Below are 13,241 nucleotides of genomic sequence, written 5' to 3'. Positions count from 1 at the left end.
AGCCACTGTGGGCTTGACACTTGTTTCCTCCTCGCAGAAGTGCTGATGTGTGTCCTCACAGTTTGCTTGTGTGACCAGCAGAAGTGAGGACGATGGAAAAAAGCAGACGGCACAGTAGACTTGGTAAGAAAAAGTAGTTTTTTAATGCTGTAATCAATCTTGTTACACAGTATCCAACAATGCTCTGATGAACAAATAAATTTTTAGTCTATTCCTATCTTTCCTCTTTGTTTCTTTCAGATGCTGCTTTTTCAAGAGATGCTGCCAGTCTGAAGGGAACATCTAATGAGAACCTTCCAACAGGTCTCTTCTTTTTTTTGTATATATGCCATTATTGCATGCGCTCGTGGAAAGTTTGTGAAAACAGAAATAGGACACGTAAAAGCTTAAATGACCCTAGTAGTAGTCACGTCATGTGAGTCCATTTCAAGCAGCTTATACATTCACCCTCTGAAGTCACTGATTAATCTTGAAGTCTAACTGCAACTAGAACAAACAAGAAAAAAAAGAATTGGAGTTTCGTTACTGTACGTCTCAATGATTCAGGAATTCAGGAAGGTTTGGATGATGATCCTTGAATTTAATGCTCTTTGTGTTCAGCTCTGCCCGTGCGCCTGGATGTGGTCATGGGTCCCGAGCGTCTTCCTGCACACGAGGCGTCGCAGGAAATGCTGCGAGGGAAACTGCGCAATCAGCAGGCTGACAGCACTGAGCTCAGTGCTCTCATTGAGGTATGACGCAAAAACACACTTGGAAGCTAAGCGCTCAGCTTTTGGTGGTAGTTGGGGGGGTGAAGAGAGGCCAAATTACTCACACATCTACTTGGGTTAAAAAAAAAATACTGGTAAAAGTGGAAGTACTGATTCAACTGCTTCAGTTAAGGAGTACAGACTGACATGAACTCAAGAAACAAAGATGAATTTAGAAAAAGAATACTATGCACTGTCAAATAGGAATTGTCTGCTCACCTGGTCGCTATTGACAGTGAAGACCAAGTGATTTTTGTCACGTTCAAAGCATTCAAGGAAGTGTGGAAGTTCACAACATATTACAAGCACGGTAAGTTTACATCTAGCTTATTTATTTATCTTCAAAAATGTTTTTCACGCAGCTCTCGTATGATATTTGTAATAGGTCGGCTAGGTCATTGCATGGAACATTTGTTGTTTGACCAAAAGTTGTGGCTCCTTTTCTTGGAAAACCAACTTGGAATTGAAGTTTCCGTTCCGGAGGACACGCTTCATGCTCTCTACACATGCGTCCTCATGCAAGAAGGTACATAGAATCTGGATGATAGTTATCAACATACAGTAAAATAATGTACAGATTGGAGAATGCTGATTTGTTTGTTGTCTACTGGTCAAATATAATTGGTTATATTAAGACATATACATTATTCATGGCATATAACATGTCACTGCCAGCCCAGCAAAAATGCATCATTGTCTTTTTTCCGTCAATGGCAGTGAATGAGTTAAAAAAAAAAAACATGCAAATGAAAAGACTTATCAAGTCATCGGTTTCAAGTTTGAGTCAAGCTTCATGAATTCCAAGTCAAGTGGACTCATTCATATTTTGTTGCGATCTGTGTTGTCAGCGTCATTGTTTGCCCGCTGCGCCTCCAGCCAGATGTTTGACAGTTGCACCTCTGGAGCTGACCTGTACCTGGAACAAGGAGACATCGCTCTCTTCGAGCCTCCATTCCTGGACTCGGGCTGGACTGTGCTTTGCCTGGCCGACGGGGCCCGAGGCACCGCGCCCAAACCTGCGCTGGAACCCGTGATACCGTTTCATCAGTGAGTCAAAACATTAGGAACACCTAATACAATGAAGCTCTGTTTATCGTGGGGGGAACTGGTTCCAGACGGGGTTCCGCTGATAAACACCAAGTGTACTAGCTTGATGCTAACACATAATGTAAAATGCTGACCTGCGAACGGCGCTCTGCAGTGGTGACGAAAGTGGGTTGTTGTCTTTCTTGTGACGTGTCCACAGGTGGTTTCTCAAATCTTGTGCAGAGAACATTTTGGTTGGTGATGGGAAACCTGTCCGCGACTTCCCTCTGCACTTTGGTGAGATGGAAATTTACATCCGCAGGATTATTGCAGTGCTTCCCAACCTTTATTGAGCTAAGGCAAACTCAATGAGCCTTCGTTCGATTGATTTTTTTCTTTTTTTATATTGACTTGTGATCGCAAACTGGAGATATGATGAGCACTGTGGTTGCAGTGAGATAATATACCGGTATTATTTATATTTATTAATAACAATCATAATAAAAATAATAATAATAATAATAATAATAATGTTTTATTTATTTATATATATATATATATATATATATATATATATATATATATATATATATATTAGATATTGTGTTTATTTATATTGTATTTATATTATTTGTATTGTAATATGAATTATTATTTTTTATTTTTTTTATTTTTACTATTTATTTATTTTTTATTATGATTTATTGATATTTATTTATTTTATTATTTATTTCTATTATTATTATTAATATTATTATTATTATAATTTTTTTATAATTAGTTTTATCGTGGATTTATTACCTGAGCAATATATCGATACTCACGGTATCGTCATACCATGAGGTAATCGTTATCGTGAGCCTTGTATCACATATCGTATCGTATCGTATCGTATCGTATCGTGAGGTAGCCAGAGGTTCCCAGCCCTAGTTGTGATACGTCAAATTGTTCTGCCTGTCAATATAGGTCGCTGGCATAGATTGTTGCGCATCAAAGATGGGAAAACCAGGTCAAGAAAGTAAAAACCCTGCCAGAGTTTGGTTTTAGCAACAGGTGCGTCTCGTAATGACCTCGTGTACCTGCCGGCTGAGTTCAAGCATGTGTTGCTAAAGCCAAACTGTGGCAGGGTTTTTACTTTGTGGACCTGGATTTCCTATTTCTGTTGAATATACATCATTTAGTGGAGATAAATTCTTTCCAATGGCACACTGGTTGGGAATCACGGTCATATTAGGACAAAAATACATAGTTTTTTTTTCCTAAGCTAATGATCCTGTGTCGTATTCAGCCACAGGCACATGCGTGGCCACCGTGCAATACGACGCAGAAGGTCCAGACGAGTTGAGCGTGTCCCCGGACGAGCGCATCATCATCGCTGGACGACTGGTGTCCTGTCACGGCTGGTTCTTGGGCATGAAGGAGGAAACGAGGGACGCGGGTCTGGTGCGGACGAGCCAGGTGAAACCCTCGGGTGACACCCACGAGTGAGTGTGTCGCCACAACGTGAAAACGGAACAAGCAGAACCAGCTTTCAGAAGCAATCGTGTGTCGTTCGTTGTTTTATTGTGCGTCCAGGTCCGTAAACGCTTTTTTAGATGGAGAAGAAGTCAACTTTTTCATTTTGCGTGAAGACGAGGTCATTGAGGAAACTACTGCCTTGCTCAAAAGTTCATCTCAAAGTGATATTGGCTGTAACTACAAACTAGGTAAAACATGTTAAACATGTTTGTCGTGTATTTGTTGCGCTTACTTTGAACCCACCCCCTCCCTAAAAAATAATATTTGAAATGTAAGAGCTATCAATCAAAATGAATCTCTCAAAAAATCCACCTGTTTTTATCTATCTCAGTGGGCGGCCATTTTGCCGCATGCTTTGAAAATGACATCACTGTTGCTTAGGGCTGAGGTAACCACCAGTCACAGCTCACCTGTTTTCTGAGTTTGGTCATGTGACATTTGCAAGCTGAGCCGTGATTGGTTATCTGAGCCCTGAGCAACTGTGATGTCATTTTCAGTCAAAAGAAAGTGGCAAAATGGCCGCCCCCTGAGATGGATAAAAATGGGTGGATTTTGCTTCATAATTCGTATTGCACAAACACAATATTAATCAAAATATTATGTTTAGATTAAAGGCATACAACAACACATATAAAAAAAAATTGGGGCGTAAAAATGTGTTCTTTATTGTTCAATCCCAGATGTGTTCAGTTACGAAGACTCCAAGAGGAATCGGTCAAGTAAGTTTCTTTTCTGGCTCTTGCACGGACTACAGTCCAACAAAGCAACGAGCATGAGGACGATTTTGGTCTTAGAGTCTTGTTTTCCTTTTTTCAGTAGGTCCTTCAGCCCCGATTGAGCCCGACTTCAAGGAAAATATGGAGCGGCTTCTTGACCGACAAAAGACTTTAGCCCCCGAATGCGTTCGTACAAGAACCCAAGAGGATCCGGTTGAAGGGCAACATGTGAAATCTCCTCGTTTGACTGTTCAGCCAGCTGAAGAAAGACAACACACCGAGGACATCACGACGCTCCTGTCCTTTCTCGGAGGACGAGAATCCAAAGATGAGTTCAGAGCTCTTTACGTACTCAGCCCCGAACTTGTGTCCTCCTCCATCTTCTGCGGCCACTCTTGCGAGGACGAGTTGATTTCCTTTCTGTCCGTCGCCAGGGAAACCGCCAGGAAGAAACGACTATTGTGGTCGCAGACTCGTTTGTGCTTCCTATTGGGCAAATTCTGCGCCGCCAAGTCCAAATTCAGCCAGGCTCGCGTTTACTTCGAAGAGGCTCTCGGTGTTCCTTGTGAAACTTTCGCAGACGTCCGGCTGCTGGCGAGTATTTACGCCAACCTGGCCGCCATTTATCTTTTACAGAAGAACACGGAGGGCTTCTTTGGCATGTCCGATCGACTCGCGGCTTTGTTAATGGGGACGCCATACTGCTTGGAATGTGTGAAGGAAAGCTCGGTTCTGGAATACGCGCTCAAGAAGGCGGTTCTGTCTCAAAACGCAATGGCCGAAGCCCGAGTTTGCTATCTTCTGGCGATGCTCCACTGGACTCATCAGGAGTGGTCGAAAGTTGTGCCTTACCTAGAGAGGTTCCTTGTTTTTTGCAACGGAGCTCAGGGAAAGTCGAGCGTCTCCCCCAGCAGAGGTCATCTCACCCTGGGGAGGTTGTATCGGGAAACGGGTCTCCACCATCTCAGTATTTGCTCCGCCGGAAGAGCTTTGCTGCATCCCTCTGCGACGCTGACCGATGGCCTCAGCAGCCTGCTCCTCGTCGCAGACAACACCGACGACAGGGACTCGTTCCCGGCTCACATGGCTCCGTATTTGCACCGTTGTCTTTCTTTGGCCGACGGTCAAGGAGCACCACGACAACATTTAATTTTGAAGCGCCAGCTAGCACTTTGTCTCTCGCAGCTCTTTTACCAGCACGGGATGCTCGGACACGCCATCCGGCTCATGCGCGCGCTCGTCGACAGCGCCCCTCCCTCCCCCGACGTGGCCGAACAGAAGAGCGCCCTCATCTGGCTGGCATGGCTCCATATCCATGACCTTCAACCGAGATTGGGGCTGCACGTCTTAGACTCGGTTTTGGCCGCCCTGCCGGAGCACTGCACCACGCCACTGGAAGGTACGGATGGGTATTGTAACAATCCCACGATACGATACGTATTACGATACAGGGGTCACGATATGATACGTATCGCAATACATATGTATCCCAATACATGATCTTCAAGGTGATACGTAGCCCAATATTTTACATTAATTTACTTGCATTTTTATTGTAACAGTCATACCTAAATGATATGTTTATTATTCTGGATGGCAAAAAATGATTTCGTTAGCAGCTCTTCTGTTTTACACTGCAGAACAAGGTGCCACTTTTATAGACACACCAGGAAACTTTACAAATAAGCATGGGCCGATATGAGTAAAAATATCAAAGTATGAAAATTACAGCTTTAAAATATGCTTATTTGAAATGTTTGGGGAAATAATAACAGCATTTTTTCATGTAACAAATTCTATAAAGAAATTGGTACTTTTAGAAACATGTACCATGTTAACTTTCTAAGTAAATAAATGCTTATTTTTACTCGGTTTTAATTTTTCTTAGCAAGACACAGTATCCAATCACTGATGGGTTATTTATTTATTTTTGGACTTTTTTTTTTTTTTTTTTTTTTTTTTAGTATGAGTTTCTTTTTTTTTTAACATTATTATTATTATTATTATCATCATCATCATCATCATCATACCGTGACCTTCATGTCATGATATCATCATATTGTGATCATCATATTGTTTGGATATCGTTACATCCCTACCTGCCACTGCTATTGATTATTTTGATTGGGTTCCAGGGCTGGTACTCAACATGCGCGGCGTGGCTCTCCGGTGCATGGGTGACCTTCGCAGGGCGGCAGAGAACTATCACGCTGCTGTGGACATCTGCCAGGAGTACGAAGACATGCCAAACTGGGCGGTAGCGCTTGCTAACCTTGGTATTTGATGTACTTATTAGCATCCGACGACGATGTGAGCGGAAATGCAGTCAATGACTTGTTTGCTTCTTCCCACAAAGGCCTGCTCTGTCTTAAGGCTGGAGCTAAAGTACGAGCTGGGAAGCACCTGATGGAGTCTGTGCGGCTCTTTTCCGCGCTGGATGGCGGGCACGAGGCGACCTTCATCTCCGTGCTGCTGGAGCTGGGACAACACTGTGTTGAAGAGGGGAGGATGCATTATGGGAAAGGATGCTACGAGTGGGCTCTGCTGCTGGCAATCAACGCCAACCTCTCAGACTGTAACTTGCCAAGAACTTAGATTGTAATGTCCAAAATGAGGCATTGCTTTTATTATGCACAATTAGTCTAGGATTGTGTCTGACTTAGTGAGAATGTATACGGACTATATCAATACAATCAATGTTTATGTTTGCCAGGCCAGCTGATGGCAGTAAGACGTCTGTGCCACCTTTACGAATGGGAGATTCCAGACCGGGCCCGGCGTATCATCTACAGCCAGTACCAGGTCCGTCTGCTTCAGGGGACACCGGATCGAGAACGTGAGGGTGACGCGCTGGAAGCCGTCAGCCAGCTCTTCCTCTCGCTGGCCACGGACAGGTGTATGACATATATGCATTGCTGTTATGTACAAAAGCACAATATTGTGCTTTTTTTTTTAGTATGAGCTCTCTTTTTTTTTTTTTTTTTTTTTTTTTTTTTACAATATTGTGATCTTTTTTTAAATATCGGCAATGTCCCCACAATATCGTGATAATTATCGTATCGTGACCTTCATATCGTGATATCGTATTGTGATGTTTGGATATCGTTACATCCCTATTACTAACGAGGCAAATGTCAGTATTACTCATCAAGTGCTTGATGTTAACTTGTAGAATTCAATAATGTTCCTCACAATTGTTTTCGTTATGACCAGAGATGGGAAAACCAGGTCAAGAAAGTAAAAAACCCTGCCAGAGTTTGGCTTTAGCCACAGGTGCTTCTCGTAATGACCTCGTTTACCTACTGGTTGATTACAAACACCTGTAGCTAAAGCCAAACTGTGGCAGAGTTTTTACTTTCTGGATCTGGATTTCCCATCTCTGGTTGTGACCTGAATTGTGCGATTCATCACCGTTTGTAGGGCCTATCGCGTAGCTCTCGACCACACCAAGAGCAGTCTGGGTATTTTCATCGACCTGGGTCGCAGGGAGAAGGAGGCGTACGGGTGGCTGCAAGCCGGGAAAATCTACCACCTCCTCGGCCAAGTGGAACTGGTGGAACTTTACGTACAGGTATGTGGACGGTTTATTTATTTAATTAGTTTGTCTAATCAGAATTCAGCCTAATCTGTTCATGCATCACAATCTGAAGAGAAGGCCAACTGAATGAGGATACTGTTTAAATGCTTTGAGTATCATGACGGTAGAAGAGTGCTTAACAAGTGAGAATCCAATCAGATTTTAAATTTGACTCGTAGTGCCAGCGAGCTGGCCCACGACAGCGCAAGAATTATTCTGTCCTCTGATTGGCTGATCAGAGCAAAACTGTAATAGCCAAGTTTGACAAACAGAACACGTCTGTAGCGATCTGAATCTATATATACATTTTAATTTACATTTAAAGCCACTCTGGTAAAGTATGATTTATTTTATTGAAGTGTTTTTCTTTCACTGTAAAAAACAAACAAAAGATTAATAATTACTTGGAAAAAAAATCTAGTAAAATGTTTTTCACTCAGAAATTCTAAGTAAAATTTAGAAGGAGAATTTTGAGTACATTTTACCAGTTTATTAAAAAAAAAAGTTACGTAAGTAAGAGTGGAGGAACAAACTCATGGCCTATGCAAACATATTGATCGCTTCACAAGCAAATTAGGTTCCCCTTCATCTGACAATTAGCATAGATTTTAAACAAGCAAATTAGGTTCCCCTTCATCTGACAATTAGCATAGATTTTAAACATAGAAGGCCAAAACATCCCTAATGAAAATTAAATTGCACTAATAAACTAGCCACTAGAGGGTGCTAGAACTTCACAAATGGAAATCAACTTGACTTTTTTTTTTTTTTTTAACAGATGTTCCTTTTAAATATTGTGAACATGACGATATTGGGCAGTTTTAATATCACGATATCATGATATTGCCCTTATCGTTACATCCCTATTTGCTTCTCCTTTAATTTTGACATTTTTGGCTCACTCGGTGGACAGACAGCTCAGGATGTCGCTCTGAGCACAGGAGACACCAAGTTCATTTTGAAGCTGCTGGAAGCTGCCGGAGATATCTTCTTCAACAGCAGCCACGACCGAGACAAGGCGATCATCTACTACAGGGTACGACATCCCAAAGCAGTGTTAAGACATTCTCTCTTTGACACACTCATTGCTACATGAGCCTTCAGTAACATTGGTCCATCTGGAAAAATTATTGCAAAATCTTGTGGCACACCAGAAAAACCTGCCATCTAAAATTAGGTATGTTCAATTTAAAAATATGCAAATACATCCAGAAATTAGCATGCATGCCAAGAAATGGTGGAAAATCACTATTTTGTCATAGTGAAACTCCTCAACTAACTTTAGTATTTGAGTATTTCAGTAAATAAGAAGACAGAATAGGGGTTTGACTCCCGTAGCTTTTGATGATTTGATGCGTTGTGCCCTTGACGCAGGATCGCGCTCTTCCCATCGCGGCCAAGAGCGGCGAGGTGTCCTGCAGATTGAGGCTGTGCAACAAGCTGACGGAAGTCATGCTCAATCTCCAACTGTATGGAGACGCTGTGGAGTTTGCGCACACCGCTCTGGACATCAGCATCACCCTGGGTAGGAAGTAGCAAGTCGTTGCTTTCCAAGTGAAGCACGAATTGGGCTAGTGAATATTATCTAGGCTAGTAATAATATGTCAAAAAAATAAATATTCTAGGTTTTAATGACTCTCGTGCCTTTCCGTGCAGGCGAGCAGCTGCACGAACGAGTGGCCTACCATCGTCTGGCCTCGTTGTACCACCGGTTAGGTCAGTGTGAGCTGGCTGAACATCACTACCTGAAAACCTTGAGCCTCTGCCCGGCCCCTCTGCAGTTCGATGAGGAAGCGCTCTACTACGCCAGGATCTATCGGACCTTGGGGGACATCCTTTTCTACAATCTGAAGGTAACAGGTTTTTGGTTGATCGTTTGGGGACGGAGGTTCCGCTCCCTTCTTTAACTCATTTGCTGACAAGGTGTAAATACGTTGTTTTTTTATTTTTTATTATTTTTTATTTATTTATTTATTTTATTATTATTATTTTTTTTTTTAATGCTAGAGCATACAGAAGGCTTTGATGCAGCCTCTCAACAGCAAAGAACAGTTGCAGAAATTGTAGTTATTACACAAACGGCCAACAGGTGGCAGCACAAGCAAGACACAAGATGCTGCATCCAAAATCCTATATTAGCGTTGGAATTAATGGTATCGGCATGTTACTTGTGAGTACTCACCAATACCGATACTTAATGCAGTATCGGCGCCTCTGCTGATACCAGTATCGGTATCGGAACAACACTAGTAATCAACATTTGAAGATGGGTGTAGTTTGAGTGGCACCAAGAAAAAGAATGAGAAAAGAAGCTTTTTGTGAAAAGATACATTTTCAGTCACAACAGTGACTTTGATACTAATATTTTTTTGTTTAGTGACGCTCTGTGAATGATATTTACTGAGATAAACACTGATCATTCACGACATCCTTGAAAACGTTATATTTCCTAAGATGCGCCATGTTGTCATGACATTTGATCCACGGGATGCCATTGAAATGAGATACAATAATGCCATCTGCTGGCCATAGCGAGAGGGTGTTTTTTGTTTTTGTTTTTGTTTTTTCAGCTCACTCATGAAACCAGAGCTGCTCAAGATGTTGCGCTGCCCATTGAGGGGGAAGAAAAAAAAACAACTAGTTGACGTCAATTAACATTAATGGCAGTACTCGTTGGGATTGCCGTTAACGTCAATTAACGTTAACGGCAGGAAAAGAGTTAAGATACAAGAACCCGTGAAAGTTCCCACCAGAACTTTACAGTTCACTTTGATCTCTCCAGGACCCTTTTGATGCCGCAGGCTACTACAATTTAGCACTGGCCGCAGCCATGGACGTGGGAAACAAGAAGTCGCAGCTCTTGCTGTGCACCCGCCTCGCCACACTCTACCACAACTTCCTCATGGACCGCCAGCTCTCACTGTTTTTTTACAAGAAATCCCGAGGCCTCGCCGCAGAGCTCAACGTCAGGAGGATGAAGACGGCGGCGGATCGCGCTAATGTCGCCGTTTACTAGGCACCACCAGGAGACGGTGAGAAATGTCTTTGAGAATCACTGTACTCAACATTACCGAACTAGTAAGAATCGTTCTAGTAGTGCCCTGAATTGTCTTACTGGCAAGGACAATGAGCATAATAGTAAATTTGACAATTCACTGCATTTATAGGATATGGAAACAATGAGACAAAGTTAAGTGAGACACTTGTGTAATGTTAGTGTTGAGCCACTGAGCGTCAGTGTAATCTTCTTCATGGGAAGAATTGGGGCCTGTCAGGCTGTAGTATGGAGCCAAAACGTTCAACACACAAAACTTGAAATAACCTAAAAGTGACTTGTGATATCTTAATAAAGTCATATCTGTGAAAAGCAACTGTGTCATTCACACACAGGAGTGAACATACAGTAAGATGGGAGCTGCCCACGACAACAAAGATGTCAGACTTTTGAACACGAAGAAAAAAAAACGGTATATTTGGTTTGAATCGGTGCTAAAAATATCAATGCGACTGACCAACGGGATTGTGAGGCTGACATATTTAGAGCATTTGCTTATTTTAATAGTACACGACAGTATATTTAGCTGGCACGTGCTGCATGTGTCCTTATGAGAGTTGAACTGTTGTTTAACTCTTTTTACTGCCACATGATATCAAAAATACAACCCCCCACAGTGCCAGCCGATTTCGAGCATTTTTAAGTCATTTTTCAAGGCAAATAGAATATTGTGTGCTTTTACTACATATACAACGTAAAAGATTGGATTCCATTCTTTCATTAGAAATAAAAAAGTATGTTTCCAACTTATTCCGTTATTTAGTAATCACCACTTGAAAATAGGTCATTTGAGTGACATAGGCAAAAATACAAAAAAAAATGAGAAAACGAGCTTTTTGTGAAGATACATTTTCTCCACAACAGTGAATTTGACATTAATATTTTTAGTTTAGTGACGCTCTGTGAATTAGATTTAATGTGACAAAGGCTTCGATCATTCACGTCATCCTTGAAAACTTTCTATGTCATCAGATTCGTCATGTTTCATTGGAATTCCAAATACCTTGAGCCCATTGAAAAGAGATACAATGCTGCCATCTGCTGGCCATAGTTACTGGCTGTTTTTGATTCCACAACCCATTTACCAAGCAGCGCTGCAATTAGACGTTGCACTTCTCATTGATTCAAAAAAAAAAAAAGTAGTCGACGTCATTTACCGTTTATGGCGGCATACATCGTGATTTTTCTAATCGTTATTAACCGTTTTTGGCAGTCAAGGAGTTAAGGAGAGACGTCATTCCTTGCCATATATTGGCCTTCATAGAATGAGGACTCTGGCATATTCCAAGGCCGAGGGTTTATCCTTCTACAACCTCTGATTAATGGGCACAGTTTTTTGTTTTTTCGTGGTGTGCGAAGATTAACAAGAATTTCCTTTCTACTCACTCAAGCATTGATGAGTCTTTCTAAAGTCTCCTTTGTGCGACCTCAGTGGGTGACGGGGTTGTTGCCTTCCACGCAGTCCAACTTCCAAACGTCGGACTAATCCAATTCCATCCCCCAAAATATAAGCAAAAGTCACAAATGGTTTGTCAGCAAGGACAGACGGATGAGCCGCCGGTTTGGAGGGAGGGAAAAGCAACAGCAGATCCAGGCGGAGGTAGGAAGAAGGCAGCAGGAGATTGATGTGTTGTGTCCAGTCAGTGTTGCTGCAGTGGCAATTAGATAAGAGGTCTGGATCAGCAGTCCGCGCGCTCGGGCCGCAGTCAGCGCAAGGCTATTAGAGATTAGCCGCTGACAGTAACATGGCCACCAAAGCATATGGAGTGCATAACTGCCACAAGAAGGCTATTTCAATAAAAAAAAAAAAGTAGGACAAACGTATTTAAGTGCTTTTTTTTTTTTTTTTACTCTTTCACTGCCAAACGTTCTCCAAAAAACAACCCTGACAGTGCCAGCTGATTTTGAGCATTTTCACTCATCTTTCAAGGCAAACAAAATATTGTGCGCTACGACTATATAAACATAAAAAATTTGAAAATAGGTAATTTGAGTGACTTTGACACGAATATTTTTTTGTGAATTAGATTTAAAGTGACAAAGACTTTGATCATTCACGTCATCGTTCAAAACGTTCTCGTTCATCAGATTTGTCGTGTTTCTTTGTAATTTGATTGAAAAGATATACAATGCTGCCATCTGCTGGCTATAGTTAGTGGCTGTTTTGGGATTTCACAACCCCAAAGACAAGGCAGTGCTGAACAAGATGTTGTGCTGCCCATTGAGGGAAAAAAAACAAAACTTAGTAAACATCAATTAACGTTTATGGCGGCATTCATTAGTATTTTAGCATACGCCATTAAACGTATTTGGCGGTCAAAGAGTTAATCATTTAAAAAACAAAGTTTGGTGTTTGTGTGGGCTGGAACAGATTAATTGAATTTCCATTCATTTCAATGAGGAAAGATTCTTTGAAATATAAGTTTGGTTACTGAACAAATTTAATTTGTACCTCAACGTGCTACCATCTGCCAGCTATAAAATAGAATGTATAAATCTTGTTGGACTCATAGAAAATGAATGCAACAAACCAGTATTGGGACTGCACCAGATTTCCGCTACAGTTTCCTAAATGTGTGCAGCCTGCGCCTGCGTGTTCC

The 13,241-nt window shown here is 41.7% G+C and overlaps 1 protein-coding gene across 11 annotated transcripts in view; it reads left to right on the top strand.

Annotated features, from left to right (window-relative positions):
- The window catches only part of sh3tc1 (SH3 domain and tetratricopeptide repeats 1), a 28,132-nt gene extending 17,175 nt beyond the window's left edge, over positions 1-10,957 (top strand). For 6 of the 11 annotated variants that reach the window (XM_077498810.1, XM_077498807.1, XM_077498808.1 and 3 more), the window contains 18 exons: positions 38-123; positions 241-303; positions 601-731; positions 954-1,275; positions 1,598-1,796; positions 1,996-2,072; positions 3,064-3,259; positions 3,351-3,481; positions 3,974-4,012; positions 4,110-5,408; positions 6,145-6,285; positions 6,366-6,584; positions 6,723-6,903; positions 7,430-7,580; positions 8,500-8,622; positions 8,961-9,111; positions 9,243-9,439; positions 10,369-10,957. In XM_077498810.1, coding sequence (XP_077354936.1) covers positions 93-123; positions 241-303; positions 601-731; positions 954-1,275; positions 1,598-1,796; positions 1,996-2,072; positions 3,064-3,259; positions 3,351-3,481; positions 3,974-4,012; positions 4,110-5,408; positions 6,145-6,285; positions 6,366-6,584; positions 6,723-6,903; positions 7,430-7,580; positions 8,500-8,622; positions 8,961-9,111; positions 9,243-9,439; positions 10,369-10,602 — 3,885 coding nt within the window. In that variant the 5' untranslated portion in view covers positions 38-92 and the 3' untranslated portion in view covers positions 10,603-10,957. Of the gene's footprint in view, positions 1-37; positions 124-240; positions 304-600; positions 732-953; positions 1,276-1,597; positions 1,797-1,995; positions 2,073-3,063; positions 3,260-3,350; positions 3,482-3,973; positions 4,013-4,109; positions 5,409-6,144; positions 6,286-6,365; positions 6,585-6,722; positions 6,906-7,429; positions 7,581-8,499; positions 8,623-8,960; positions 9,112-9,242; positions 9,440-10,368 lie in introns of those variants that run through there. The other 5 variants (XM_077498815.1, XM_077498814.1, XM_077498813.1 and 2 more) reach the window with 5 other exon arrangements.
- Positions 10,958-13,241: the final 2,284 nt, after the last annotated feature.

Source organism: Festucalex cinctus, chromosome 16 (assembly GCF_051991245.1).
Source record: "Festucalex cinctus isolate MCC-2025b chromosome 16, RoL_Fcin_1.0, whole genome shotgun sequence".
Lineage (NCBI taxonomy): Eukaryota > Metazoa > Chordata > Actinopteri > Syngnathiformes > Syngnathidae > Festucalex > Festucalex cinctus.
The sequence above is the reverse complement of the archived record's forward strand: the minus strand, read 5'-3'. Positions and strand labels throughout refer to the sequence as shown.